Genomic DNA, 26041 nt, shown 5'->3' with positions numbered 1-26041 from the left:
CAGGGCCAGGARTTGGGCTTGATGATCCTGATTCCTTGGGTCTTGCCAACACAGCATATTCTATGATTCTATGAAATGTCTCATTAGAGTCTTGGTATCTTTTTTTTATTACAGTAAGTCTGATTTAGGCCTTTTCTTCAAGTATCATATGCTTTTCTTAAAGCTCACAATGCTAGGTTCTTTAGAAAGGATCAAGTATTCAGTGTGCAGAGGCTCCTGTCACAGAGCAATGCAGGGCAGCAGGTCTGCAGTACATTCACTTTACTGACAGCACTGTTTTTAGCTTAGCAAAAGACAGCACTACTTCTGTATGGCAACACTGTCTTCTGTATTTATGAAAACTCACTAATTCAGAGTACCTCACCAGCACAGTCTTCTCCCCTCCCACATGTGAGTTAAACTCAGCTCTTTGTACAAAGAAAGACCATCTGAAGCCAGAGACCTGCTTATGTCTTGAATGGGAGTCAGTAATTCACAGACAGCCTACTGATCATCAACACAACTATAAATTTTGTCCCTAACCATATCACCAGCTAAAAGGACTTTATTATTTTTAATAGCAGCAATGCTAAGGAACACATTTTTATCTGTATCAAAAAAATAGGAAAAAGGGCAAATCTAACTCTCCTAATTTTCAGTCACTTCCAAACAGTTTCAAAATTCAAGATTTGTAACTTGTTCAATGTATAATAGCTCCATCACAAATTCTATCTTCCCCGACACTTCACTCATTTAATGTCCACTTTCAGGAAGTTTCTGCCCATGACAGTCTAGAAAGGATTTTAATGACATCTGCTTTTCAAACTGCTGGCTGTACTCAATTTGAAAGCAAATATTACAGTTTTGCATGAATTTGATTGAAGAAACTCCTAAAACCTAAACCAGAAAACCCCTCCTAAACCTTAATAAGCCAGGATAATGAATGTGATTTTCAAATGCTTGTGTAAAGCACTGTTGAAATAAGCTGGGCTCAGTCTATGGCAGCAAACTTGTGGTCCACTAGCAGGAGCTGGCAGGGAAGCCATATTACATCCCGGGAGCTGGTCAGGGAACACAACACCCTGTTTCAAAGGCTAGATCTTGGGGATGCTCAGACCACCAGCCACATACACYTGTGGTGAAGATCTCTGTAATATTTGGATTAAAATGCTTAATAAATACTTATGCAATGCAAATATATTAACTATTTGCATTGAAAAGCTTCAACCCAATTTGAGGGATGAACTAACCACATTCTAAGATGGTTTTCAGCTGTCCTTCTCCTCTGCTACCAGAGTAACARTAACTCTCATTATCCTCCTACACCATGGCAGGGAGTGGGCACAGGCAATGGGAGAGACAGAGCCAGCAGCATTTGCCTGGGTGCCGTGTTGACAACCCAACAGCTCTGCTGCATGTGCAGGTCTCTCCTCAGGTACGGCAGCAAAGGCCAAATTYTGCTCTGTTACTTTTATGAGGTGAAGAGGAAGTGCACAAGCAGAAGAGACAGTCAAAAACATTCATCACAGACATAGTTAAGACCCAAAGAGAGACAGTACCTCCGCATTTAACCGCAACACAAGCGTAACAAAAAGATGAAAATCACACATACCCTTCCCCCAAAACACTCAAAACCCCTTCCCATCTGAAAATATACAATGAACAGAAACAATGTCCCAAAACCAAAATGGAAGAAATCTTTAACAGACAMAGTCCCTGAATTTTTAAGATGTGGTCTCGCTGTAGTCATACCACCTCATCTGACTCCAAACCATGTACTTCATAGAGAGTGTCCAAGATATTTAGCTGCTTTTCCATGGCTGGTAAGTAAATGTTGAGGTCCCTCTGCATTCCTTTGTAAAATGCTTCTTCCTGAGGATCACACTCATCTACAGACAGAGCTGCCACAAAATCTTCATACGTTGGAGCTGCCCTTAAAGCTAACTGGGAGAGGAAACAAAGATTTTAGATTTGCAAAACAGAAATGGAAAAGAAACAACTAAAGCCACGAAAAGCTTCTAAGACTTCCCTCTTTGCACTTAGACTGCATAGCTTTCATTTTGTGTACATGCATGTGCTAAGAATTTTAACTAAAAGGGAGGTTAAATTTTTGAAATATTTATTTGCTATTATTTTTTGTAGATTCCTAGTTTAAAACATCTTCAGAGATGATTTTTAGAAAGTGTCTGTGCAGCATATTTTATATAAATAAATTTAATACATTAGGAATTAATTACATACAAACCCCAAATAAAGTATAGTTTGTTAGGGGAGTCCCAACGCAGTGTTGCACACAATTCTCAAAATGCTCTTTAGAAGGTTCTCTCCAATATTTCTGCTTCTCTCAGTCAAAGTCATGATTGCCTGGATGAGGTTTTCCTTTTTCCTTTTGTAATTTCAGTGATAATTTTCCACTGACAAACACAAGGGGGAGCTGCCAGACAGGACGARAAATTTCCTCTAGCCAATATATTCCACTTCAACTCCCTGCACTTTGGTAACCCTTTCTGAATGCTCACCATATTCAAAGAGAGATCAATCTTTTCTTCAAAAAAGAAACCTCAAACCTTCTTTTTATCATCTAACAGCCTTGCAAGACTGTGCTCAAAAACACATAATTAAAAAACTGTGCATGCAAGTGCAATCTGTCTGTGTCAACTCTAGAAAGCAGGCTCCAGCCTGAAAGTCCAGTACTAAACAGAGTGAAAACCCCAATCCTCACTTTGAAAATAAGGTCTGGCAAAGGAATCTGTTCATTTTAATGTTTAGAATTTTAACACAGTTTATCAATTACACACAACCTAAGATCACATGAACAARACCCCCAGCCAAGATAAATACTTACCGCAAAGACTCCGCGGACAACCCAGCCATGGTGCTGCCGTAAAGTCTTTCCATAAGCATTGTCTTAAAGGAAAAAAAAACCCAAACCAAGACATATGTATATATGGCAGTTTTAAGTTTGCATCACAAAGAGAACGCAGAGCTTAGAAATGACTATTTGAGGGTATATTCTTGCCACTAAACGTTAAGAATGGCTGTTTCTGAGTACTGAAGTTATGACTGAAAGGAGATGACAGATTTGGGATTTCTACACTGGGGTCTCAGCTCTGCTGTCAAAACTCCTTCCATTCATCCACGGCGAGTAAGTGTTCTAACAGACACGAAGGCAAATGTAAAGTCTGAGAAAATACTGTATGGAGTGAAACTTCAACAGCAAACCAAAGCTGCRCTGGCAATATAGATAGAGAATAGCTTTTCAGGGGAAGAAAGGGAATGAAAAAGTGGGGAAAAGCCAGCAGCATGATAGCTGCAGATACAAAGCAATTCAAAGAGTAATTCAGTGTTGAAGCCTTCAGACTCAGAAGGTCAACTAAGTGCCTTGACTTTCCATGGTGTTTAACAATCACATCTGGTAGCAGTGTATTTACAGTCTCACTTCCAAGAGCTGCTACATGCTTCAGTGTAATAGTTTCTTTTTACAAATCATATAAGGCAACTGCTTCACTGTGCAAAAGAAACTAAAATAAAAAGCTTTAAAAAAAAAGCCGTTTCAAAATTGGTTCAAAGGATTATTATAACATTAGATTGCGTGCATATAGAGAGAGTCTTACTTAGGAGTAACCAAGTTAAGTCTATGGGGGGTTTGTATTTTGTTTTGTACTTGGGGCCAGTAGCCTGACAAAGTAAGTGTCACCAATTGTGTACTTGGAAAAAAATCCTTCTTCTCCATTACAACTGCCCTTCTAATTGATGCAGACAATTCACAGCTGTACTGGCAAAGAGGTGATTTCAAAGAATAATGGCCAATCACACAAGGAACTAGAAAACTAACAAAACAGCAATTATACATTTGGGAGCACTCCCACTGCAAACCAGTAGAGAAATTTGAATGAGTCAAAGCACTTGTTTCCCTAAGATATGACTGTCTCCTCTGCCAAAAGTATGCCAATTAGAGGAATTTTTTCTGCTAATAAATTAAYGTTCACCAGTTATCTAGTAACCCACCTCAAGGCATGCATTTAAAAAAACCTGCAGTTTTTGAAAATTTTATGTCTTAGAGACTATTTGCGTCATCAGTCACTGAAGAAATGAAAATAAAGGTTCTAAACAAGGAAGAAAGTAGCCAAATATGTAAACTGAGAAGCACATGAGGAATAAAGCAACTGGCACTTACTCAGAGCCGTTTGGATATTCTTTTCCCCGTTCTTCACTTCTGTCAAAAACCCTTTCAAAAACTTTARGCCTCTGTCAGGATGAACCCATGAAATACAAAAAAAATTATGTTTATAACAAAGTAACACAAAGTGCAACAAAGCCTCCAAAGTTGCAATACAACTCAGAGTGCAATAAAACTAAGAATTAAGAACCATTGTCAATCTGAACAAAAAAATGCAGCCACCTCTCCCCCAGTCCAAAGTAAAGACACTYTGCCAAATATTTCTGCTGCAGCCTGAAACCATCTGCCTGATGCCTTGGCCCACTGAGATCAGTCATTCACTGCAACTTCACTTTTATAGTAAAAAAAGTTTGCCTGTGATATTTTTTCAGGCCTTTTGGCAAAGTTGCAGTGAAACAACCACAGACAGCACATTAATCTTGAACCTGGCCAATCTGAATTGATGCAGCCTATGGAACATAACCAGTCTACTCCATGTACATAAGCCTGCACTGGTGAAAGGCCCCTCATTGCACCAGCAGTTGACAGTGCAGGCAGATCYAAGGCCATTACCTTTTCAGCCACAAGAGAGCTTCTGTAGCAGAGTTTCTAACTTGTGCTACACCTGCGTTCACTTCATGGAGCACGATCTTCTGAAGGGTATCAAATTCTTCTTTGTTGGTTATGAATTTCTGGTTTATTTTCTGGAAATATAATAGGCAAAGCTTTAGGTATTTAACACCAAACAGGGGCCTGTCCTATAAATACCACCCATTTACCAGGACTCTTTCCTGCTAAGAGCTACTACAGATTTCTCAAGGAATCACACACTGAGCAGGCTGTAACAGGGCACATCTCAGACACATCTGGCTAACACAACCAAAATAAAGCATCTCAGTCAAAAATTTACATGGGAACTACCATTTCTGTCCAACAAAATGCTTGAAGTTCACATGATATCCTCCCCACTGGAGGAAAAAAGTTAACTCAAACTGCTCAGTAAGCAAGGTCCCATTTGCCCAGAGCTTCAACTACAAACAAAATTATCTTCTGACCACTGCTAAAATGTAAACTCTCAATTACACTAAGCAGTCCTCAGCATGCCGATGTGGTTTTAYTCCCAAGTTTCTATACACCACTCCACACACAAATAAGAGAGATAACATATAAGGAAAAAACAGATTTTTCTTCTATGTAAAAGGAGTAGCTGTTTATCACTTACAACAAATATTCTGTGTTTTATTTTTTGAAATAGCATTCTTTTCTCTTGCTATTTTTAGTTTTCCAGTGGCTACTACCTTCTGTAAGATAAGCATCCAAACGAATCTGATTGGATACAATGCTCCTTAGCATACACTCAGAAGATACGTTTTGCTTTTGTTTTTTTTTTTTTTGTCTTGAAAGAAAATGCTACTAAAAGCCTCACTATGAATACATTTTGTCTCACAACTGGTATTTCAAACCTTTTTGGAAGGCTCCTGAAGCTGAAACTACTTCCAGAACAAGAACCAAGCCTGCATGGTCTGCCCCAGTCTCCTGAGAAACAGTTTCTTAAAGCAGTAACTTCCTCCTTCTTGGATAAGCAAAGGGTTTTTTTCCCCCATCCTCCATTTATTTTACAGCTTAAAGTCAACATTGCTAACATCACATCATGACTTATAACCTATACAGCTCAGAATGAAAGTCACATTCATTGGGTGTAACAGATGCTTTACTTGGCAGTCAATCAAGTATTTTACAAGTTTGCACACAACTGGATTTATTAGACACAGCATGTACTGTCAGAACAGAATTAGGGGCATTTCAGTGCWCTGATCTGACAGATGGTAACATTAYCAAATATTAAATAGCCTTCCARTATTGACTCCTACCACAAAGATTCTTAAGCACTAATATCTAAAATAGATATTTTGGTTAAAAAACAAAAATCAGTGCCAGAATTAAGCTGTTACCTTGATGTTGCCTACAAAATCCATTTTAACTGGAGCAAAAACAGTTGGTCCCAGCTTGTCTAGGGAAAAAAAAGGCCATATTTTAAAATTRTATCTTTTTCCAGTTTCCATGTTTTAGTAACAATTAATTTCATGTACTCATTTAACAATCCTTCTAAATGGCAGGAGAATACTAAATGAATGACAAACGGATGTTTTTCTCTGGTGTAGAACCAATCCACCTCAGTTGCTACAGATGTTAAAATACTCTCACCTCCAATTCAAAAGTCTTCAAAAGGTCCTCACAGGGACCTCACATCCACTGTTGGATGTAGGGRTCAAGCTGGCGGGGGGACTGTGCCAGCTGGAGATCAAAGTCTCTGGAAAAATCAAAGTACAGCTGACAGTGTGCTGCCAGCTGTACTAGACTGTAAGAGATCTGTGCTGCTCTTTTGAGGGAGAGAAATTGCTGTTCCATACAGATACCTAGATTCCCAAACAGCTTTTATGTGGGTCCCATCTAAATGAGAGTGGTCCTCTTTAAAGCAAAGGGGTAAGAAACCAGTCAAATTGATTCTGYTAGTACTGGTTCTACTATATCACTTCAGTGAAGAAACAAGTTTTCCAACGCAACTGCTCCCACTTTGCTTGCTGCTAGCAGCAGTCAAAAGCAGTYAGAAGAAAAGAAGCTGCTTACCCAGAACAGGCACAATTGCATAACATGACTCCAGGAACTCCTCTGTTGGTATGCCTTCTTCCTCCCGAAGCTCAATATCACTGAACCTGGTGTCCAGGACAAGCAGAAAATATTGTTACTTGAACAATTCCTTTTGTGTAACTTCTAAAAGCAAAATTAGATTTCCTGTCCAAGTCATTTGCATAGAGGTAAAATTTATAGACRTGAAACCACCAACACGTTTTTTGTTTCACTACGTTAAAGGAACTGACTGCAGAGGACACACACTGGGCGGTGTGCAAGCAAGGCTTGCAATTACAAACAAGAAAACACCTCCCACTTCACTCTGTACAGCTAATTTTACAAAAGGTATCTTTTTCCAATTACTGTGCTATAGGGAGTCTTGGTAAATGATCTCAGTAAATACAGCTTTACAGAAAAGTTATAAAAGTAAGTCAATTAAAGGCTTAACAAAGTTTAAATAATACTTTTAATTGAAATCTGTACTACCTATTGCTCATGACACTGAAGAAAGTGGGACAGTCATTTTCATTTCTTTCTCCCTCACATAGAGTCAGTCCACTTAAAGAATTTGTTTCCGACTGCAGCAATTTGTGGGCACCACAGCTTTCTACAGCTTGCAGCTTGTCTTCTCCATCTTCTTCAACATTTATAGGAAACAAAAGAAACACAAAAAACACCAGTCACATACCCATATTGTTATGCCTGTTCATCAAGATGCCTTTCTATTTGAAGGAAGGCACTTGGATATGTGGATCATGAAAGTTTAAAAGCATCCCTGCCACCACCAGCTCTCACCACAGGTTTGTTAGGTGCTCAGACCACATTTCAACCAGTTCCCCCCAACCATTTCTTTCAATCAGATAGACCAAGCATCAGGCTGAAGTACAGGTGAGCCCACACAACCTCAGCAAGGACAATCCTGTGAGGAGGAGAGCATTGAATAAGTGATCTGGTGCAGCAGGGAGCAGACTCATCTCCTTGAAAGGAAGATTATTTTTCACACAATTGTAACTTTCCCAGTATTGTTAAAGTGGCACAGTGCGTTTTCAAAAGCAAAAGAGTAATAGTGATGTTTGCTCCTTCTGAYAGGTAATTTTAGATGGACACTTGTATGACATCAAAGGCTGCTATGTTCTCCCTGATTTCTATGAAYGTCTTTAAAGTCTCTCAGAAAAAGRTCCAGGTRCCTCTTCCCCACTGTGGTCTATTTTATTTCTTCTTTAGGGCCATCAATAGGGTACATTTGTTTCACATACAAGGAAGACAAAGGAAAGACAAAACCTTTCTTATACATCCCACATGTGGTAAGACCTTCTGACCTTATGCAGAACTTCAGAGAACAAGTCAAGAAGCAAAAATGATTCACAGCACCTGCAACATACAAGCTATAGCTACAGCCCATCTTGCTTCCAGACTGTCAAACTAGTACTCAAGATTTCCCAGGGAACCTGTCGCTCCAGGAAAGGAATACTTTCAAGTGTCAGTGAGGATTAGAGAGAGACCTGAAGTGGAATTGAGCTTGTGGCTGAAGGGATCAAGCTGCAAGGAACTCTCTTCCTTCAAGTGACACCTGAAAGCAGACCTGCAGCAATCCCTACTGCAGAACCACTGAATAAACCTGGTGCTGGGTGAAAAAAGCCCTTCATACCCAGTAAGAGCAATGAGACCAGCYATCATCCCCAAGGCAGAATAAAAATGGCCTCAGACACACACAAGCAAAGTTAATGAAGTTCCTTTTCTCTGTCAAGGAACTTGAGTGACGTTACTGATCTGTCCTTCACTAAGCCACACAGGCTTGGGAGCAGAGAAACAGCCCAAGTCTGTAATGRCTATGCAGTAGTGCTATGCAAAAACCCAGGGTCCTCTGAAATGTCAAACTCAAACACTGTGAGCCCTAAATGACATAGAGAATTTTGCTATGGGACTCAAGTGCTTGAGCCCTTTTAAAAACTGACTGCTCTTAATAAAGGRGAGAGAGAGGGAAAGACAGGGCAGAGCTCTTGGGGTCACAGGGAGCACCCTGATACAGCCAACAGCGAGACAAAGCCCATGAGCTGATTGGGTCAGCCCATCCTAAACGCATGGCCCTGCACATCCTAATTTCAACCCATACTGACAGTAAACCTCTGGAGCTCAAATGAGTGTACCTTACAGGGGGTAGCCTCTTTTGTTCACAGGAGCAACAGTGGCTAAATGACACCAACAACTTGACTTGAATTGACATTCTTGCTTTAGTGCTGTTTGATTGAGATATTATGCTAAACGGTGACACGTGTGTGTTATTCTGCAGGAACTTGCAAAAATGGGAAAAACTCCAAACAGAACCCATAAGGGTAAAGTCACTGTTATCATTAACTTGAGCTTATAAACTTCTGCTGACTCAATGACTGCATATTTATGTTTTGGAATGATAGCCAGGCAGAGAAAACCACTGYTCGAGAACAGTACAGTCCAATAAACAGGATGAGCAAAATGTTACATGAGCAGTTATCCAAATTAAGTTCAGCAGCCCTTAACAACATAACTGCATTGGAGGGAATTTTATATCAAATTAATTCAACAGTATTTTACTSAAGTCATGCACAAATCTAAGCTTCCCATTATTGCTAAGGTAAAGGAAGAAGTAAGATACTTTCTAGGATACTCAGCTGCAGAAAAATAGTTAATTTTACRTAAACATTTGTCAGAGCAATCAAGAGTGACTAAAAGTTCAAGCCCCCCCAGACAGGCACACAAAGCTTCCATGGCCCCTTCTGACACTGCAGCCCWACATACTATCAGGGAACAACATGTCTGTCCACAGTGCAAGGAGAGCTCAGGTCYGCCAGGCTGTTTTGTTACGCACATTAATCAGCATCTGGAGGGCCTCAACTCGTCCAAACAAGAATTTTTTATTTCCTTCCCAATTCAGTCCCAAGTTAGCCATCCACAAAGGCAGCGGGAGCTGTGCTGTGAAAACTTGCAAGGATCAGGTATCAGRCTAAAAGACAGATATCCCCTCTCCCAGGAGTCAGGGGTCAGCAGTTTCACAAGGAGCCTACACCTTCCTTAATTTACAGCTATAGAATAATCATCCTGGATAAAGACTGTGCAGATACGTACCTGCCAAATCCTCTGCTACATGATCTTCAATGGAAACATCACCATTCCCCTCACTCGTTTCCAAGTTTAAGCATTCCATACTTTTAATAACTGTTTGCTCTTGATGGTTAATTTCTGCTTTTATACAGCCATTTTCACAGGGGTTCAATTCCATCTGCCTGAAGAAAGGGAAAGAATAAGCGTGTATAAAGCACTGCTTRGTAAGCTTCTTCCTGTGAATATACACAAGTAACAGTAGAGAAAAATGGTTGACAGAAGTTATAGGCTGCCATAGGCTGCTCTAAGCAAAAGAACTTGTCTAAAATAATAAAAAGAATAAGGGAGCTTATTGYAGCAAAGAGGATTAAAGACTCAACCTCAGCTTGCAGAGTTCAAGTRTATTTACAATGATCTTTATTAAAAAGGCACATAATCACAAAAATACCATTACAGAAAAGAAAATCACAGGCAGGTGTTATAACTTCTAGACTACCTCCTCATTACCACTTTAAAATATACATCCTACTCCACAAATCAGTCTGCTCACCATCAATGATTTTTATGAGCTCATGGAGTGGAATCTAAAATGCAGGAAGGAGGACTGAAGCAGGAGAGTTGGCTGGTGACTGAGCAGTAAGACACCAAGASGACTGCAGAGAAAAATGAAGGGGAAAGAGCTGATACAGAAGAGACATGAAGTGGGGTGAGCCCTTTTGTTTCCCCTGCTTCCAAGGCAGTTCAGAGCGATACAATTCTGCCTGCACCCAGTAAGAGCAGAGTAACAATAAGGAAAGAACAGGTACTACCAAACACAGATTAGAAAGAGATTGACAGTAAAGACTTCTATTATACCTTTCTGTTGAGGTGTGACTGGACAAGACAGAGTGCTTTACCTGAAAGATATGGAGGGGGGAGAATATTCTTTAAAGCAAGAAGACTGCATCATGCTTCTCAAACTTCACAGTTTATTAAACACAAGTTGGAGCCAGCAAAAAAACCCTCACTAATTCTCTGACCTGGAGGCAGTATACAGACAAATGTGAAAATGGTGCTACACCATTACAATATTGTAAAGAAAAAAAGAAGGAAAAGAAAATCAGWTTTTTTTCAGAAGCTAGCTAGCAAGTGTCAAGTGAGACACCACACAGCRTATGGAAAAGAAACAAAGCAGTGAGTTCCCTTTGCAATGTTCTCTTTATTTAATAAAAAAAAACTTTTGAAAAAACAGAAGAAAGATGAGGCTAGATATCAGGYATGGCGAAACAATCTTATTTCTCAGCTGCAGTCACTGCAGTCATGCATCTACCTTCCTACACATACATTAACTTCCTGTTTGACAGAGATGCTCCAGTTTTGAATATGTAGTGATGGAGCCAAGGCTCAAGAAAGTGCCCTTGTCATTAAAAAGCTAAACACATCAGCTCCCACTGGCATATTAGCACATACCCAGTACTGCTGTAGCTTAGCAGAGTAAATATTGCTGTGAGCTCCCCAATGGACAAACTTGCTGTAGAGCCAAGGTATTTTGAAACACCACTGTGTGACTTCTTGTGAAACACCACTGTGTCACAGGCCCTGAAAGTTAATGCTCAATAACTTTCACCTATCATTAGACATTAAGAGATTGGTCACTGCTTATTAAAAAATGGCCCAACCTCACTTGCAAATCACAAGAAAGAACAGAGTAGCTATGATATGGGTAAAAAGGCATTCCCTAATTCTACAAATCCTACTTTTGACAAAATGACCCATTAGCATCCCTGCCGAGACTCAGAGAAGATGATACTGGTCATTACCTTGCTCGTTCTGAGAACTGCTAAATTTGGGGATCCAGGTGGGGTCTGGTGCAGTAAATCAGAGGTGAAGGCAGTATTTGCAATCTGCATACATTCTTCAAGAGTCTTCAGGAAAGTGTCACAGGTTGATTTCAACAGAGCTCCCATATCAATCTCATTCTGTGGAAAGAAATCAATTGGAAGAAATGGACTCACTACAGAAGATCAATTTGGAGCAACTTATGTCTGYAAAGCCCACAACTGCTAGAGTTGTGACTTCTGGTTAACATGAATTAAAATTCAGTGTGTCAGCTGCTGAGAGAACTGGCATCACATATTACTGTGGCTATGTCCCCTTGCAGTATTACCACTCTTGCCAGCTTCTCAGTACAACAAGCTCAGTATGACTGTGTTTTGAAATCAATGCCTCCTAGCTACTTATCTTACTGGTGTTAGAAGTGTATGAAATACTAAGTCTGGATGTATTCCACAATGGCATTCCAGGAAACACCACTGACAGGAGAAATGAAAAGTAAACTAATTAAATAGATGCAGAATGATCTGCAGAAAATAATTTCAGAAATCCCATGAACAAAAAATTACTGTAAATGAAAAAAAAAGCAGAATGAAGTATCACATTACCACAATACTCTTCATCTCTGCAAACTGATTTATTGATGCTGAAATGCTTTTAGCAATAAATCTTTGCAGTTAAATGCCAGTAAGATCAGGGAAAGAGAGTCTTCCCCCAGATGCATAAATATTAGTGGGATAAACACTACATTACAGGTCAACACCTGTGAGCTGCAACTTCTAACAGTGCTTTTTAGTCATTGGTACACCACATCGTGCTTCTAGACTGTCTTTTAATTCATCATAAACAGTGTATCAGGTATCTTTACAGAGATGGGTTGGACATACAAATGATTAACCTTCAGGTGTTTTGCCTGCTTGTTCTGCACCTGAGGGCCCCTCTCTCCAATTGGAAGCATCCCAGAACTCCACACCAGCTTCTTTAGCAAGGGAAGTGCATTCCCTCTGCACATATTTCTCTTTCAAAGCAAGGGGCAGATCACTGTCTTTAGGAGATCCCTCTTGAATGAGGCTCAGAAAGAGCACAAGGTTTGAAACTTTAACTTCAGTGAGGTTAACCAGGCAGTTATTTATATCAATTTTGCTCTTTTTTTGTGGYCTGCATTATCTCTTTACCTTTTAAGGGTTTTGGATGTGTTTTGCTGAGCACAATATTAATAACTCAAAGGCAGAAAAACGTGCTCTTTTTGCAAGTTATCTTTTTATAAAGATCTTTTACTTTTTTGATCCACTATAAACACATGATCACCTACAGAGGCGTTACTGTCCCGATTATAGATTTCAGATCTTATCTCACTACTTGCTACTTGCTCCAACAAAGGGCAAGTTATTTGCAACAATACAAGAATACTCCCTTTAAAAAAAGAACTGTTGTGTGARCGCTTTATTTCCCTCAGGTTCTCTGCAGAAGGAGGTTGCAACGTTAAATAATTGTGAGTGAGCACCACATTGGCTACCCAGAGAAGTTCACATGCTCAAGACTTTACAGATGTGGTCTACAACCAAAAACAGAGCTGTACCTCTGGTTCTGACACACCAGAAATGCTGGCTTCCTTTGTTTTATGCACTTGCTGAACAAGGAGGTTACAGTACAGTCTAAGTTCAGACATTTTAGTCTTCAAGGCTTCTGTGTTTTCAGTGAACTCTGAAAGTGAAAACAAAGAAAAGTTAAMTTTATCGTGTCCAATGCAAAGCATAACATTTGGTCTAAGCAGGCCTTTTAAATGGGACAAGCGCTACATATAATATTCTTTGTTTTAAAAAAGTAGTTTAAGGTGAAAGCAACAGAACTGTTTAGATAGGGTTATCTATCGAAACAGATAGATTAGACGAAAACACTGGATATAAAAGGGATGATAGGGATAGATAGGGATGAAAACACTGGATATAAAAGATACATTCTGTCCAACAGAAAGGGATTAATTTAATATATATATCCTTGAATCATAGAATGGATGAGGTTGGAAAAAACCTCTGGAGACCAACTAGTCCTAATCCCCCATTCAAAGCAGAGTCAGAGCAAATTACTCAGATTTAGTCAGGTTTTGAACAATGCCAAGGATGGAGACAACCTCTTCTATGCAATCTTTCAGTGCTCTCTCATCTTCATCATTTTTGTTTATGCTTCAATGGAGTGGTTTGTACTTAAATTCATGCATATTTTCTCTTGTTCATTCACTGAGACGACTCTGGCTCCATCTTTTTTATGCTCTCTCACTAGATAKTTCCTTTAATCATCTTAGCAGCCCTTTGCTGGACTCACTCCAGTATGTCCATATGTTTCTTGTACTGAGAAACACAGAGAGCAGAACTGAGAAGACTAATCCAGTAAGACTAACAGTCAATCTGAGATTTTTCAGAAGTAATGTTTTTGATATTGGAGTCCCTGAATTGTAAAATAAATTGTCTGTTAATAAGACTATTAGRTTTAGTTCTGCAAATACATCAGCAGCTTTTCAACCTGTGCTACTGTATGTCACTTTATAGATAAAACTCTTTTCTGCTTCTAGGCACTGCAYATCAGATCCCCACTTTTGAAGGACTCTACAGAAGCATCTTCTGCGCAGTTCTGACTCAGTTTGAACCAGTAGGTGCAAAGCCTTCTGTGACAACACAGAAGGTTAASAGAAGACGTAAATCCTCACCTCAGGGAAAGGAAGTGCCTGCCACACCCTGCATTGGCTCAGGACACTAATAATTTGTGCTTGGCACACCCTGCATTTGCTCAGGACACTAGTAATTTGCTGTTTTCTTCTGCAGAGTCACTGTGCTGAGGTTACACAGGGTTAGGGCATAAGGCCTCACAATTACCTSTGACTAATGCCACACTTGTAAGCAAGAGGGGTTTTCACTGGGGGGAAAGTGAGGTTGCTACTGAAAGCAAAGTGGTAAGTGTGTTAATGTTCACAGCCTGACTGTGATCAGATTTAAATTTCTGAATACTAATATACAGATTTGGAACCCAGTGCAAACCTTTYCTTAATTGCTGAGGCATTGTCAAAGTGCAGAAGACAGCCCAGTTAGAASATGGAAGGAAAGGGTGTGAGGAAGGCTAAAGCTCAAGAGAGCTGGTGTGAGAGGCTGGGTCATCATATTTAGAAAGCCGTACAAGACAGGGGTCTCATATTCTTGTACAGTCTGCATCCCAGTGACCCCTAGTCAGGGATCTACTTATTCACTGTACTTACAGAACCCATCAGCACATGGTTTTCAAATGATTTTTATATAGTATAGTTTAAGAAAAAGCCGAAGTTTTCAAATCCCTGCCCTGAGAATTTGTTCCTGAGATTTCTAGTTAATGTTCCCACATGGCTTAGCTTTCAGCAGCACCAAAGGCCTGAAGCACAGGTTTGACACTGAAGTTGTACATGCACAAGGGAAAGGATGGGGAAATATAAAGCAAACAGTATGTGCCAGCAAACTGTGTCCTTGCCTTTTTCTTTCTGTGTCCTGCTGTCAGTCAGACAGGCTTTGGCAGTTCCTAGTGCAACCAACCACTTTTGCCTTTCAACTGCATTTCTTGCCTTCAGATAGAAGTACTGCTCCCCTGGGATAATGAGGTCCATTCGTGTGTTATCTGCAGGATGAACTGAAARCAACAGAGATTTCAGACCAGCCCCTTGGCCCTTCCAGCCCAACCAAAAATCCCAAAASATGTGTTAAGTGGCAGATCAAACAGTAATGAAAGAGGCGGAATCTATGGTCTCAACTTCCCTCACTGCCATTTAATGACTTCTCTTCCCAGATAGGGAATAGACAGGACACACGAGTGTACAGCTACAAAAGACAGTTTTGTGATCAGTATAATCTGACAGCCTTTGTGGAAAGGGCACAATCTTCTGACAAGCCCTTCTTTCAAGCTTCAGCCCATAATTGAACCTCAAAGATGTGGCGAGTAATCCAGTACGACTGAGCAGACCTAATACTGAAGTTTATCATTCATGTTTYTAGCTTCAGCTTTGTGCTTATAAGGGGTCATTTGATGCTGTGTGATGTGCCACCATAGCTCATGAAAAACAGTAACCCACCTGCATGTAGAATATCCATGTAGATATTAGTGGCTTGTAGTTCTCTCAACATTTGCAAAATATTACGGTATAAAAACTAGCATATAAATCAAATTACTGTGAATACATACCAGAGAAATCAAGCTGCAAATAGCTCTTGTCACCTGAAATCTCATCTTGCAACATTATTGGACAAACTTCATGCAGCTGTTACTGTATCTTAGTTACCTTGAATTTCACAAACAGCCATTTGGATGCTTCCTTTACACCCCTTCCAGGCATCTTCCTGGGAGTCATAATAGGACAGGATGCCACCACAGAGAAGGAACCACCGAGGCTGCCAACCTGAAAAACAAAATTTCATTTCTCAGTTACACYTCTCCCTGCAATTCCACCACCTCTCTCACTTGGGACTTGCTTGCAAATATGGCCCAAAAGATTCTCAGTCCCCCTGGAAAAAGAACCCTTTGAAGTAGCAGTAGTAAGATTTGTGGACAGGCCTGGATGTTGTACACCATAACCCCGCTTGCTGGTACCTACATGTCTGTTCTGCACACAGCAGTGTGTGTCTTGAGATGCCATATRTCATTTTCAGTAGTTTTGCTAACACAGCATCACTGACTCACTCTCTCTTCCAAAACCACCTTCGCAGCTCACCACCCCTCAAATCCTTCCACCACTGCTCAACCCACCTCATCACTCTTCCCAAAAGCCGCCCCAGCTGTCTTGTATTACAAGACTTCCTCCCTTGAAGGAAAGGCTAGTCAGGTTATCTTGAAAAACAACAGCTAAGAATCTCCTAAAATCAATAGAAGGAGGAAACAGAAGTGTATCTGTTGATTTCTGAACATTTTGAATACCATCTTTCACTGAAGCAGTTTCAACAGCTCTTGAAACTCCTTGTGCTGCCCACGAAAAACACAGTCTTAAATTACTGACTTGCACTTCTGGATACCTTCCCAGAGAATAACCAAAACACAAGGCTAGACCCACACCAGTAGTTCTGGGTACACCTTTGCCCACCCTGCTGCCCAGCTTTAGAAGTAAATGACTCTCTTTGTTTTCTACTTTTGGAAGCACTACAGCAGTATGAAAAGATAAAGCCAAACAGACCTGACAGCCGCCATTTATGTCTAATTAAAAACTACAAGCTCATTAACTTAAGAAGAAATGAGGCAGCAACGTCACTGGAGAAAAGCAGCTTTCATTACTGAGCTGCAACAAGCTTTCCTRGCCAGGTCCAATGGATTGCGATTCTGACTACTCCCACACTGTGCCAGCAGACCATCTCTGGAAAGAACRCTTGGACAAGACCATGAGGGCCACATGGCTCCTAGATATTTTGGCAGAGGGGCCTCACTTCTGCTATCCCCTGCACCAGTGCTCTGCCAACCAGCACTGTGCTSCAGGAGCCCAGGCTGGGCTCAGACTGGTATCACATTGGAGAATGACAACTCTGGTCTATAGATAGCTGAACCTTGTGTGGTGGCTGGAAAACAAACTAAACACAGATATTATTTCATACCCTTCCACATCTCTTACATTATTTCCTAGAAGAATATAAAAACATAAAAAAAGCCAAAGTGTTCTCAACACTTTATTTCATAGGAAGAGGGGAAAAAGTCACAAGAATGAGAATTTGAGAAAAAAAAAAATCAGCAAGACTGGTTTTTATTTGTCTTGCCTCCAAAATAAAGAAACTATCTTAAAAGTCACTATTGATATGTGGGAACTCACAAAAAAAGGAAGTGATTGTTCAGCAGAGAGAAGCAGTTAATTGCTTCAGACACTCAGTGGCACAGAACCAATTCTTTAAATAATGCACAGTGCCACAGTCAATACAAGCCTCTAATTCAGTCTGGAGATCCTGCTGSTGCACATGAATCATTTCAGCCATGGTCCTACAGCTTACAATTGCAGCTGATGCCCAACCAAATTGCATCCCATCAATCAAAGGCAGTGCAATCAATTAACCAACAYACAAATCACTCTGCCTCCATCACTTTGGAGGCTGGTTAAAAATATGTTATGAGCYAATAGATTTTGTTGAGACTTTTATTTGGTTGGTTTTTCTGGTTCTTGGGTTCTTTTGCGGGGAACAGAGCAACTATCTGTATACCTCTGCAGAAGCCAAGTCTTCTTTAATTATTAGATATGTATTAAAGAGACTATGAKAGACAGTTTTTGCCTAGAGCAACATATATTTTCAGAGCAGAATTGTTACACTAATAGAAAGGAAAAGCAAAACAATTGTAAAGGAAAACAAAAACAAAAAAAAAAGACTCACAGCAAGGTTCTGTCAGAAGATGCACTAACCACCTGGTACTCACTGACACTGAGTCAGCAGCCATGGGAAGGTTACCCTAAACAACCAGCTAAAAATAGCATGTGGCTGACAAATCATGGGCACTGCACAAGGATACAATCTTTAATTACAGGAGCTTCACTTTTGTAGACAAGTGAAAAATGGAGGGGAAAAAAAAAAAAAACCATAACAAAAAACAAAGCAGAAAAAAGATACTTAGGCACTTCCAAGAACACAAGTCTTGGGCTTCTTCAGCRTTATTTTCCTCCCACAAATGGTCATAGGAATATTGCAATTTTTGGAACYGAGCATTCAGACTTCACTTGATATGGAAAGGTAAAGCTGAACCTTTTAAGGTCTTGTGCCAGCATTAACATAACTTTGAATTAGAATTTACTAAGTCAGTTTATATTGGTGGGACACAAGCAGGAAAAGAGAGAGCTCATACTTCCAACATCTCATTTTAGAGGCACTGTGCCATTAGCAGTAAAAATTGAACACTGTCCTTTCTGGGAAAGACATGTATAAAAAGGCCCCAATAAAATGCAAAGCACAATAAAAAGTGATGGGTAAATTAAGATCTCAGCCATAGAAGAGAGTGAAGATATTTCAGATTACTTCACAGACACTGGTTTAAGTACATATTGTATTCCTGTGTGAAACTTACAGTTAGTGCCTGCAATACCTGTAAGATCTGATATGGTCCACTACAAAACCAGATATTTAAGCARTCTGTGCCTGCTAGGATTTACTATTTCTCCAGAAGTTTCCACAGAAATGAAGATCTGCCTACTTGCACCACAACACTTCCGAAAAACTGGATGTAGCTATCACTGAACAAACTTGACATTTCTTGATAACACAGTTGAAATYTGGACATAATTCAAACTTTAATGTTATACAACTCAGACTCCAGACAGCATTCCTTCCAAAGTGTCAAGCCTGAAGAAAAGAAAAACAACATTTGAAGACATGTAGATCATGTCAGACATCCACAAAGCCAAACCATCTGGGAGAATTACATACTYGAGGAGTCAAACTGATGACCTGGAAAACAAGCTGCAATTAAGRGACGCCAGTTCCAGCTGCATTTCTAAAATGCATAAGGGCCAGACACCYAGGTTTTTATTATTGCTTGCTGTCCATGAGGATTATGTAACACTTTAGGCTTATTAATTTCTTGAGCTTCAGAAGTTTTTATAAAACTTATGCAATAGATAGTCCTTGGACTTCTTTGACCCTAATCCACACTGTAACTACAGATAGGAGATAATTATGAACTTTCCACATTACATCATCATCTGTCTAATAGGAGGASTTAAAGCCTCCATCACCTTCCTATTGCTTATAACAAGGGCAAGATCCAAGACTTAGTTGCAGGTGGCAGAGCAGGATGGATCTCTGTTTTTCTGCACAGGATCACAATAATGTCCCTGAGGTGCCCTGATAGTCAGAGCCATCTCACAGTGAGAACAAGCAATATCCATAGTTTCATCACACCCTGAGCAAATGTAAACTGCACCATGTGTTCACTGTCCCACCATCCACAGCTTTATCTCCCAATGGTAAACGCACCACATCCTCTCCTAATGCTGTGTCAGTGACTGACAGCTGGACAAGAGCTGCTGAAAACTCAGCTCTAGTAGGGCAAAGGCACTGCCACTCAACCAGGTTTCTAGTCAGGAAAAGCAATTAGCAAAAAAGCATCTTACACAGATCAAACCTTGGAACTTTTCCTCTTTTTTTCTCATTCAAGGAATAGAAGTAATACAATTAGAAGTTTATCTTGGCATAAGCATTTTGTGTCCAAAACTAGTGCCTGCTTTTTCTATACAGCCACTAAGGCTTCCCAGTATTTTGAGAAGGCCAATCCCAAGTGCTGGAAAACATTTTGCAGCCTTAATTCCATAGGAAAATAATTTGAGTGTTTATCCATGAGGGACAGCAGAAAGGCAGCCAACAGTGTGTGACAATCTATGCCTCTTCTCTGAGCTATTATCCTGTCACCTAGAGAGCAGCTTCTAGAAACGCCCATATTGCAATTTTACTCTGATTATGTGTATTTYAACAGCAGGAATCAATACCAAAAGTCCCTAAAGGTAACGAAGTTCAAAGATTTAGCACTTTAACAACATTACCACTTTTTAAAGCACTCACTTGAGGGACACTAGAGGTTCAAGWGAAGGAAGCAACAGCTGGAACTGGCTTTAACACAATGACCTTCTCCCAAAGATTTTTTTCACAGGGGTTCCATAAAGTCCACTTTTGTTTCAATCACAACTATKAGGGCAATGTTAGCAGCATTGAAAAAGCATCCTGTCATCACAGGGCAACTGGGTTTGTTTGCAAAYGATTTTATAGCAGTGACAAGCCAAGGCACAGAGAGCACAATGCACCAGGTGTTTTTGAAGGGGATGCAGTGAAAGGATGAAGGGCAGAGAGGGGAACATGGTGGAGGCTGAAGTTCAATAATACAGGCCATTGCTCAGACACACTAATTTGAGTCATATAAAGCTCCTGGGAGTTTTCCTTCTCTGTTTATAATTCCCAGCCCCGGCTAACAAGTTGCTTCTCTCTCTGACCCCCGGGGTGGTTATCAGGCCAGACTAAATCAACACACTGAATTTCTGTAAGCACACACAGATACCACATGATGGTATCTCTTCACCATCAGACAGCCACACCTTTGGTTTCTSTCCTACCTAGCCATTCCCGGTGATCACTTACTCACTTCAGTGCAGAGGCACTGAATGCAGAGCCACCGGTACTGCAGCATACCTGGCAGGGAACACTGCACCATCGAGACTCTGCAGCACTGCTCTAACACTTACAGAGGAGAGAAGGGACACTGATTTTGCTTCCTGCAGCCTCAAACTTTTCTACTGTGAGCACATTACTCAATTCCAAAAAGGCTGGACAAAAGCAAGATTGCTGCATGAATAAATACATAAGGAAAGGGAAGAAAAGCATGAGAAAGAAGGGCAAATCAYACAAAGRCAATTAAGCAAAATCCRAAGAGAATTAACTAACTAGTGAAGTGTCCTGTGTGAAAAGTCTCACCCAGCCAGAASTGGCTGAGACTGAGGCATTCATCTAAACCAACACCTGGTCTCTGAGAGCAGCTACAGCCATTAATAGAAGGCAGACCATAGCCCTGAAGGCAACAGAAATCTCAGCTGTCTAGGTCCACCTCCACAAAAGCCAGAGTTCTAATTTTATACAATCAGAACTTGGACTATACCCAGAGGCTAACATGAAGGGGAAAATTATAAAAAGCTTTTTAGAACCAAATCTTTATCCAAGTGTGAGATTTTTGATTAATTCCTCCATCTCTGGAAACAAAGGAACTTATTTTCAGAACTTGCTACCAGCTGGAAGTGTACATATCTCTCATCCCAAAAGGCCAGATTTCTTAAACTCCCAAGACACAGACACATTCTAAGCAATATCATGTGCATCCAGATCCAAGAATTAATGCTTTTTCACATTTTCCTAAGCTCTACACTCAATTGTAGAGGAATTTTTAAGGAATTCTGAATCCTTAGAGACAACACTAATTTCAAGTTTTACATGAAAGCTGAAATTTACTGCTTGGTGCTGCCTCTTGGTATCTTGGGATAAATTGAAAAGACTGCAAAGTACAGCAATAAACTGAGAGGGGATGATTACATATGGGAAAATGGTGAGATCTAACTAAAGTATGTGTCATGATGCAACGTCACTAGTGACGGCATGAAGGTGAGTGTAYCATGCCTCCAGGAAGACTAATTACTTAGGGTCAGAATTACTCAGAATAAATAAGGAAGTGAATATTTAAACACCAGGAAAAGCTTAGCTTTGCAAAGAAAAGTGATCAAAGCCATTTCACGGAGCATGTAACAAATACCAGGCAAGCCAGCGGAAGCAGTCATCATTTTTCTTTCTAATGATGAAGCTGCCTTTGAACCCCAAAGCCAAGAGCTGATCCATATGATCTCTTCCAGAGTTAGCAGCAATCCTGCCAGCAATACCAGGTAGAGTGTGTGCCTACACTGAAGATCTAAACYGAACTGCATTTCAGCAGAAGGAAAAAAAATCAACTTGAAAGTGCCAAAGCTCTCACACACACCACTGAAGGGAGATATTCCCCAGCTCCATGCTCTGTTTCTCAGCAATAGCTTACTCATTCTATAAACCTGAGAAAAAAAAAATAAAATCACAGATGCCTTTTACAAGGCAAATTCCAAAGACTAAATCAATTAATTTTATAAATCAGAAGGTATGCTTAACAAAGAGCACATATTGCAGGTTGAGTTCAGTCGGAGAGTCCCATGGGAGGCAGTTTCCAAGCAGCAAARAGCAGCCTTCACGGGCAGTTCAGCTCCGCTCTTTCTCCATCCCGCAAGCAGCATTTCCCAGCTGGAGATCAGTCACGCTATGACACTGCAGCCAGGATCTGGCTTTGATGCTGCCCACACCAGAATGGTTCCTGCTCAGCCAGGACTGCAGGCAGTGGCAGTGCAACAGACCGAGGAGCTATAGGGAAGGCATATAGTACCACTTTTATCACCCCAACTTACCACAGTAAGCGGYGCTGAAAAAATAGTTCCACACCCATCCCCAGCCCCCACAAGCTTCACCAAACAAAACTAACACCAGATAGAGACTTTTGGCAGAGGATGAAATCTAGGAATTTTTTAAGATCATATTACATGCTTCGACTGTAAGCTCAGCTGAGGCCAATTTACATGCCTGCATGATTTAAGTCACCCTGCTCTGGATTTTGAGGATTAATAATTTGAAGTTTGCAGATGAATTATGTATTTGCCCAAGACAAAAAGTGCTGTCTCATTTTATATGACAACGATAATTCTGCTTGCAAAGTTCCCTGCTCCCTTAAGGTTTTAATCAGTTTAGTGGGGGAAGCATAGACAAGAGCAATCAAAGGACACACACCTCAAACACAAGATCCCAATGGATTTTCATAGGCTAGAACTGTGTGCATATATATCTGATCCAAAGTTGGCACACTTCACTTGAACTGAAACAAAAGTAACGCACTGAGAAATCACTACCTGCCCGCCACTGCATTAGGGGAGAGAAAAACCCTCTAAAAATCAGAGTTTTCTAAACTCAGAGATTTCCAAAGTAGCACTGGAAACCCTGCACATAGAAACTACAGTGTGAGTKCAGGATCAACACCAGAAGAAAAATCCTGCCTCCAAGCAGAACCCAGGTAATACTGATTTGATTTATCCTAATCTATATAAAGCAAACAAGTGCAATTTATTACAAACAAGATAACTTGTTTAAGCAGTAAGGCAAACTAATCTGTCTTTCTACTGGTGGCAATCATGCTGTGCTTTCTTTGCCCTTTGCCCACAGAAAGCCAAACTCATTTCCTATTTTTGAAACGTTCTTGCTGTCAATAACCATGTAATTCACAACACAGATCCAGCTCCCGGCCCAAGAGTTGGGAGGAAATGAGCTGATGTGGATTTGACCTCTCATGATGGCAATGACATAAGACATTACAAAACCAAAATTCCCAGACAAGACTCAATTACCAACAAACTCCCACCAGCTCCTCTCTCACAGCAAGAAGGAAAAGCAGTTCTTTTTTACAGTTTCACCCTTGCTCTTTGTTGAATGTCCTATCTCTCATTCTGAGGAGGAAAGGCCAAAAGTACTTGCAGTCCATGTGTATACCAGCAGTGTTACTAGCACAGGCACACACTGGCATACAGAGATGACACACAATTTCCCTGCTTTTTGTGTGCATTATTTACACTATAGAGCATCTGATTAGTCAACCTTGAGCAACAGCAAAAACATATTGGGGGCAGAAGACTGGCAGAACTACAGCTCTGGATGRCCTGTTGAACCTTCTTACTTCCCTTAATCACTGAAAGGAGGCTTTCCTGTCTCTCTCTCTCTCCAGCTCTTTGTTATTGCTACAATAAACACCRCATTCCAGAATGAATCTTGTTTAGCATCTCCACATAAATTTATAACGTAATGGCTTCAGGGCAGGAAGTTTTCATTTTATGGCAAAAGAAAGCACTAGTATGAACAGTTAGCTTGCAGAACAGCAAATTTATTGTTCTCAACACACCATGGACCTTTTGCAACCTAAGAAAAGGTATAGAGTCACCTTGGCCATCACACTTACTAGAAGAGTCACATTTCAACACAGAAATCAGAAAGATGCTTCAATCTTCCATCCCAGATTTTCTCTCTGTTAAGAGTAAAACCTCTTCTAGTTTTCAGCTGGTGCAAATTTTACATGCAAGGAAAAGAGTTTCCTTCAGTTTGCATTCACTTAGACTGAGTTTTGCAAAGCATTATGCTTCTTCATGAAGGGTAATTTGATTGGAAGTGCTTATCATTATGGCTAGCAAAAGAAAATTGAATTTTTATGAAAACGGTATACTTCCTAGCCTTCATCTAACCATCAGAACAGAAGTCCAGGTGATCCTACCACAGGCACACTGGGGCACTAAAATGTCAAATGCCAGCCAGCTGTCTACAACATGCATTGCTTCCCAGAGACACACATTCCCAGGTCCCATGGCACAMAACCAAGCACAAGGGCTCCAAACACACCACAGCATCTCAGCAATGCAAAGAAAAACACATAAAACTTTAGATCAACTGAACCATAGGTGTTTTTAGTACGGRGAAAGAACTAATATCACAGCCAGAGTTTGCAATTCAAATAGGAAAGGCAAGCATGACTGCTCCTACTTCCACGGACTTCATAATTCAAGAGCATTCACAAATAATTAACAATAAAAAAAATTCCATGTCTATTCACTGAGACCTGACAAATTTTGATTCTCATCCCAGAACACCTATTGCCTAAAGGGGAAAAGTCACAGCAATCTTCCAGCACAGCAATAAATCCAGCCTCATGCATCACTCCTGCCCTCCCATCCTAACCACAAGAATTCAGCACCCGCTTGTGCTTCAGCTTTTTCTTTGTTTAGTTTTGATTTCCTACATTTTCCCAGCTAACCAGRGAGGTGCAGCTGTTCCAGCCTCTCTGGAAAAAATTCAAGCAAGGCAGCAGCGCTCGTACATACGCTACCGAGAAACACTCTCACCTGRCAATGTCAAGGTGGTCGTGGTTACTTTTCTCTGACCTTCAAACTGTTCCAAACTGTCCAAACCTTTCCAAACGGTTCCAACAAACCACAGAGAGGTTYGCACCTGGCAAGACCCCATCCGCAACCCCAAATCACACACCTCTGCCTCACCCGACTCCAAGGCATCCRACAGTGGGCATCCCACAGGAACACGGGTGGCACTGGATGCTCCCCATCTCTGCAGTGCTTCTGACCCCATAACTTTTAACCTCTGCTGAGCAAACCCTGGCCACATACGGCCGCTTCCAATCGGACATGGAAGTCAAGCCTTCCGTGGCACGGGAACGCCCAAAAAATTAAAAGTTGGGCCTAGAGCTAGCAGGACAGCCCCTCTCCATCTTTTTTCTTGTCTTTTTTATTTTTTTTTGCATGCCTTTTTATCCGAATCCCCCCAGTGGGATTGAATGGCAACACCTTTTCCTCCCAGCCCTGGCAATCCCCCGAATCCCCGAGTCGCCTCAATAAAAGTTCCACGGGGGTGTGTGGAGAACGGGGAAGTTCGCTGTTCCAGCTGTGACCCAGGGCATCCGAACTATCCCAAATCCCAACCCATTACCGCGGGGAGGGCGAGGGGAACCCCAGACTGGCGCTGGCACCGGGATAAATGCCGGGCAGTGACAATGTGGCTGGTGCTCCGCGCGGGGAGCTCAAGGGGCAGCGCTGACCCTCACCCAGCAAAGACAGTGAAGATATATATAAATATATGTATAGACTCGCATAATACATCTATGAGAAGATGACGGCGCCCGTCCCGCAGAGGSTGAGCACTGGCAGCAACTCACCGCTCAGGTAGTTGGTCCACTTGTACAGCACTCCCTCCATGCCGGCCGGTCCCCGGCCCCATGCAGCGCGGCCGCCCCCCGGCGGGGTCACGCCGCCCGCCG

At 41.0% G+C, this 26041-nt stretch overlaps 1 protein-coding gene across 2 annotated transcripts; it reads right to left on the bottom strand.

Annotated features, from left to right (window-relative positions):
* Positions 1–756: 756 nt before the first annotated feature.
* On the bottom strand, positions 757–26035 carry PLEKHA8 (pleckstrin homology domain containing A8). Of its 2 annotated transcripts, none has more exons than XM_057365525.1 (14): positions 25940–26035; positions 15954–16070; positions 15152–15307; positions 13239–13363; positions 11647–11805; positions 10703–10743; positions 9872–10029; positions 7256–7406; positions 6767–6852; positions 6091–6149; positions 4712–4842; positions 4157–4227; positions 2825–2886; positions 757–1923 (listed from the first exon to the last, which is right to left on the bottom strand). In XM_057365525.1, the coding sequence occupies exons 1-14, from the start codon at positions 25977–25979 to the stop codon at positions 1726–1728; spliced, it is 1554 nt and encodes a 517-aa protein (XP_057221508.1). In that variant the 5' UTR covers positions 25980–26035; the 3' UTR covers positions 757–1725. The 2 variants fall into 2 exon arrangements, with proteins under 2 accessions (XP_057221508.1, XP_057221509.1); XM_057365526.1 differs by having other exon boundaries at positions 7256–7403.
* Positions 26036–26041: the final 6 nt, after the last annotated feature.

The sequence above is a fragment of the Malurus melanocephalus genome, unplaced genomic scaffold, assembly GCF_030028575.1.
Source record: "Malurus melanocephalus ecotype Western Australia unplaced genomic scaffold, MMel_1.1 scaffold_53, whole genome shotgun sequence".
NCBI classification, from domain to species: domain Eukaryota; kingdom Metazoa; phylum Chordata; class Aves; order Passeriformes; family Maluridae; genus Malurus; species Malurus melanocephalus.
This window is presented reverse-complemented; position numbering and strand designations above follow the sequence as displayed.